A 5,822-nucleotide genomic window follows, 5' to 3' on the forward strand; every position below is an offset into this window, starting at 1 on the left:
TATATATACAGTATACTGTATATATAAGGGGTGCAGCGATACAGAAAGTTCACGATTCGGTTCGGTTCAATACTTTAGTCTCACGGTTCAATATCTTTTCGATAAAAAAAGAGAAACGTCCATGCCCTTTTTAACTTTTAATTTATTTAAATGAATTTTGGCCATTTGTTTAACCTCAAAAGTACAGTTTTTTTAATTAAAAGTTGCTGAAAAAGCAAGTTTCTCAGTGGATCTGAGTTCGACAATGCAGCCTAGGTGGAGCAGTCGAACACAGATCCACTGATCCTTCAACACAGAGCATCTTCAGAAGACATGTTGATAAAATAAATTTTAAAAATCTGTATTGTTCGATACATAGTGTGTATTGAACCTAAAGCACTGTATTGAACGGTTCGATACGGGTACATGTATAGTTGCACCCCTAATGTACTGCATATACTGGGTCTCTGATAACATCAACAAAAAATTGTGKCCTCTTCTATTTAAGCAGCCCATCCCTAATATAATTTATTTGAGATTGCACAATTAAACAATAAAATGTCCTAAAATGCTGCTTGACCAAACATGCGTGAAGCGTGTTAAAGTTTTAAATAAAATAACATTTTACATCACTGCTAAGATTACTTCGAATTAGTGCTTTGAATTATTTCAGTCTAGGTCCTCAGTGTGAGTTTGCTTCTTTTATGGTGAAGCTGATATACAATAAGTATGGCTCATATTCTTTTTTAGTATTATTATTTTTCTTTTTGAAATGTTTATTATTTCCTCYCATACATACTGGATTTGTTTTCTACGGTTTACACGTCTGTTCTGGATTTTTCGAAAAACCGATTTTCAAGTTTGTGTACAAACGAATAAAAAGGCAAAGCAAGTCAGGTTGTTTTATAATTTGCTGAGTTAGGAGCTTGAAATCAGGACGGTGAGTGATTAACCCAGGGCAGGGTTGGACAGTTTGTTTTGTAAACCACTGTCAAATCTTCATCAATCATTTCTTTAAAAAAAAACTGCTACAACGATTGAAGCAGACAGCGAGACATCACTTAGACTGTCTAAAGAGATCTCTCACAGTTTTTCCTTCGTGGGTATAATTGGTAGTTGGGGTAAAATGGCTGCTCTGCAAAGAGCTTGATCGTGTGCTGTTTATAGCTCCTGAAAACAGTTTTGCAAACAGGAAGATCTGATTAAACGGGTGCAGTTGGAGCTGATGAAAACAACAAAAAAGGAGACTTTAATCCTGGCTGTGACCATGTGGAGGAGAGGAAAACAGACGGTTCCAAACAACATGTCATCAGGCAGCGTGGTGAGTTCATCCGGGGAGAGCTTGAAGGGAGGAGGAAGTTAGTTCTTTTTTTTTTCTTTATCCATGCTCTCATCTAACTTTTTTTTCTTCTGCGCAGTGCTCTTATTACAACAGATTCTCAGTATCTGACAATAATTGTATGCAAAACACACAGAACTCATGGCAGGTATATAAAGAAAAAAAATGAAAATAAGTATTTTTTTCTTGTAAATTTAACAAAATTACTATTAAATCTTTGCTTTTTTGATGGTGATTTTTTTAAAAAACAAAACAGGAAAATCAGAAGAGATTAGATCTGAAACAGAGACCCTGCCTCCTAAGAGCACGAGTGCTTTCACGTAAAGAAAAGTTCACAGAGATCTGGTTTGTTCTGGTTTCTGATCAGTTCTATCAAACGCCAGCATTCAAACACAGTGCAGGAATAATACAAATTATCTGCATGATCTAAAAAAACAAGTTTTCTTCTGAGTTAATTAGACAGCAAACTGTAAAATAACCGGAAGCTGATGCCTCATGTTGCAGTTTGTGCACCAGCGTGTCACAACTGTTTGAAACTTTGTAATAAAAACTACATGTGTGTGTTGCTTCAGACAAATTTGAAGGTAGATCATTTTAAAATATTTATTACATTTTTTAGAGTTCGTTTAGATAAACGTTAACAAAGTTTGTACAAAGGTTTTGCTCGTACACATTGCATAAAAAAACAGGGCAATGTTAAACATTTCAACATGTTCTCCATTTGTCCCACAAAACACAACTCTGTGCATGAAAAAAGACATAAGCACTGCGTTGCTGTAAACGAATCACAAACATGCGAAGACAGAGTGTGGTGCATAAAAAAAGACAAAAGGCCCGACACAGAAGCAATAATCATAGATAGAAATACCTCGTTTGCCAAGATCAAGCGCTTGTGTTCACCCRCAGATAATAAAGACGGTGGAAGTGATGGAGAAAATGGAAAACGTGGGTTAAAAAGGAGACCAAAATAAAACAAAAAAAAGCTTTTCCCAATCCCTCTCTTTTGCTTTGGAGACGAGGGACAGTCTGAGTAGAAAGCAACCCCACTTGAACAGAGACTGGGGCTTGAGAGCAGATTTTGGGCCGTGCCCTCCTCTCTTCCTGCCCACTTTTGCCCAGCTGCCAAGAGGCAGGAACAAAAACCATGAAGTCCTAACTTTTTGCCTGCACACACTCACTAMACTCCCAAAGATTCACACGAAGTATGAGCCACAATAGACCAGGATTTACTTTAAATCAGAGCCAAAACTGGCCGATAAAACATTTAAAGCCTACAAATAATATATAAAGAAGAAGAAATCTCGCTTGGCTGGAGGATTAGTGGAGAAAAAAGACAGCCAATCTTAAGTAAAGAAGTCAGAAATGAATACTCACATGTCGTACGGTAAGAACGCCAAAAGGAATGACAGATTTATTAACACTCGGCCAAAAGATTTAGTGACAGATTTTCCTGAAGCATTTCAGAGCAAATGAGTTAAAGGCTTCTTTCAGAGCCGTGCAGTAAAGCCTTTTGTCAGCGTTTGGCATCTTTCCCAGGTAGTACATGCCTCTCAGTTCCCATTTTCAGAAGTCACTCTGTGTGTAGTGGTTCTGCACCTGCCTGTGTTTTTGTTCCCATTTGTAGGAAAGAGACTGGTCGCCCGTGAAGTTCTTTAATTCGCTCGTAGCTGTGAATGAAAACTTGTGTTTTTGCTTGACACAACAGGGAAAAGAATCATTCGGGATGTTTACTGCAAGATATCTTCAAAATAACAACTTGTGTCTCAGAGCTCAAAGTGCAAAATGAGGTAGTTTGATCCGTGAAAAGAGACAAATCCAGTGTGGTGCTTTGTGTGCATCGTGAGCCGGAGATAAAATCTTCCAAATAATTTAACGTTTGAGTCGTGAAGCACGGCAAACATCAATATCTCTCATCAGGCAGTATCTAAGACAGCTCTCCACGTGACGTCACGAGTCTTTGTCCTTTTTTTCCCCCTTTTTTTTGACATGTGCTTTAAATCTCTTCACAATCAGTGGAAATTTGCTGCTATCGTTCTTAAGAACGTAGTCTTCAATTTTAGCAGACATGAATCATTTGACTGACTGCTCAGGCAGTTTTTAAAAAAGAGGTGAAATGAAGAGAAGATCTTTTTCTCTTTTCTTTTTGCAAATCTCCCCGTGTGTCTTTCGCTTCCTGTTCATGAACACCGAGCTTGTAAAAACCTTCAGCTGAAAGGATTTAGGACAGCCTCTATTGGCACAGTGTCAGAATTAAAGGGAAAAAAAAGAAAGAAAAAAAAAAGAAAAGTTTCTGAAGGAGGGTCTGGCTTATTGCAGTCTGTCACTGGAGGCGGTGACCACTCCCAGGACCTTTACTGTCTGCCTGCAGGGTCCTCTCTGCTTTCTTTTTATCTAGATCAGCAGAACGGCATCTTTGTCACATGCGAAACATAAAGGAAATGCAAGATGCATTACAGTTTTCTGGATCATGTCTTCAGTTGCAGATGTGGGTCAAGCTTGTGTTACAGTTCACACAGTCTTATGTCACATTTTCCCCCTTTTCTAATCTGAGTGCTTTGGGTACGGGTGAGTTAAAAATGACTATACCCTCTTTCAGACATAAATAACCACCATGGGGGCGCTCTACTTTTATGTAATGACCAATATTTGTCTTGGCTTTGCAACACTGCGCTGAACGGTCCCCATCTCGTCATAACTTTGACGAATGTGTTTCATTCCCATGGAGCTTGTTGCCACAGTTGTTGGTATAAGCGAGAACTGGATTAACAGCCGCGGTGGTAAACTTTGCCCCGCTGYGTCTCGTCCCGTCAGCGTTGTTTATCATCCTGCTCTGAGTCGTAAAACACAAGTTGCTTCTGTCTCTTTAAGATCACGACAGCTTCACTGCTGCTCTCCTGAGGTCACTGGCCTTCCTTAGGCCGCCTGCCAACTGCCATGCTACTGTCAAACATTTGCCAGGAAAGCTATTAGTCTGGGCTTTTTTTTATATTTTTTTATTTTCACAGTCAGCAAACTGGACTGTGTGATCAGAACAGCACTACAGACCACCAAAGAGTCTGGTCATAAAAACTACAAAACACATCAATTTTCCTCCTTTATTTCCCCTCCTGTGTCATCGTTCACTGCAGCAGGGATCACCGGCCTCCTGTGAGAGCTCAGACTGCAGAACACTGAACTTGGACAGCCTGAGATTGGACATTTTTAATAACACATCGTGTCGTATATCTTAGCTGTTGTTGAGTTTGTCGTTTGTGAAACTGCATGTCCATGTGCCCTCTGGTGCCTCACAGATTTACACGCCCCATGTTTGTGTGTGTGTCTTGGAGCACAGCATCACCTGGTGGTCATCAGAGGAAATCACACTGTTTTTAGCTTGTATTCGCTTTTTCATTGACGTGTGCTGTAGAAATAATTCCCCATGTGAGTGTAAACAAATAAATTATTGTTTTAATTTTTTTTCCTTTGTTTTGTTGCTGTAATCGGCTGCACACAGATGGTGAGCAGCTGATTACAGTAATCCCAGTGGGAGGGTCAGAGCATCCTGGCTGGGTGGAGTGGATGAGGGGGGCTGCGACTGGGGTGACTTGTTGCTTTATTGAAAATCCTCTTTAAGTCACATGACCCTCCTCTACCACCACTATCACCCTCTGACCAACAAAGTTCATAAGGTTTGTATATATGGAGACTCACCAGCCGCAATCATGCAGGTTGCTCAGATAAAACAATAAATATCAAAAGAACAAACAACATATAATTATTTTACATATTTTGGCAAAGAAATATGGATTCAGCCCATTATAATACTTCTCCAGGATTTCATTGTGAGAAAGACCTGAGCTGACGTCTGTCAGCATTATCATTTATCTACTTAGAATTAAGCAAATGTCATTTATGTGTAAGATTATKGTTCTCACGTCGTCCATTAATCCTTCATAATGATTAGTGGTTTTAAGTGCTTCGCCACACCCTCTTTCCACTGGTTCAGACCACAGTTTGTTAGTTTTATCAGTTGCTGTACTGTGTTTGACTTTATTACAACAGCTATTTTTACAATTTAATGGGTTTATTGCATGATTTTATTGTTTGTCGTTTTCAAATTTAAATAGGGGATATTTTGAATCATTAGTCCAGAGTAAAATTAATGTCACACACACACACGCACGCACGCACGCACGCATGCACGCATGCACACACACACTTGTTTTTATGTCCTTGTGGGTCCCGTCCATTGACTTTCATTCATTTTTTGGTAATTTTATATCCTAACCCTGACCACAAACCCTGAGGCTAACCTCACAGGTACCTTCCTGACCCTAAATCTAACCTAAACTCAGTTCACACCTTGGTCCTAAACCCAACCCTCACACCCAAAATCAACCTCTGAAGTTGTGGAGCCCAGGCTTTGGGCCCCACAAGGAGCACCCGGTCCCCACGAGGCTGCGTTTTCCTTAAAACAGGGCCCCACCATGTAGGAAAAACTAGGACACACACACACACACACACA

The 5,822-nt window shown here is 39.8% G+C and overlaps 1 protein-coding gene across 1 annotated transcript in view; it reads left to right on the plus strand.

Moving 5' to 3' along the window:
* Window positions 1-967: 967 nt before the first annotated feature.
* Window positions 968-5,822, plus strand: part of LOC106518290 (pre-mRNA-splicing factor CWC22 homolog) — a 7,676-nt gene continuing 2,821 nt past the window's right edge. Inside the window, exon 1 of the mRNA XM_014009507.1 lies at window positions 968-1,300. Within this exon, the coding sequence (XP_013864961.1) occupies window positions 1,205-1,300 (96 nt within the window). The 5' untranslated portion in view covers window positions 968-1,204. The remainder of the gene's footprint in view (window positions 1,301-5,822) is intronic.

This window comes from Austrofundulus limnaeus, unplaced genomic scaffold (genome assembly GCF_001266775.1).
Source record: "Austrofundulus limnaeus strain Quisiro unplaced genomic scaffold, Austrofundulus_limnaeus-1.0 Scaffold59, whole genome shotgun sequence".
NCBI classification, from domain to species: domain Eukaryota; kingdom Metazoa; phylum Chordata; class Actinopteri; order Cyprinodontiformes; family Rivulidae; genus Austrofundulus; species Austrofundulus limnaeus.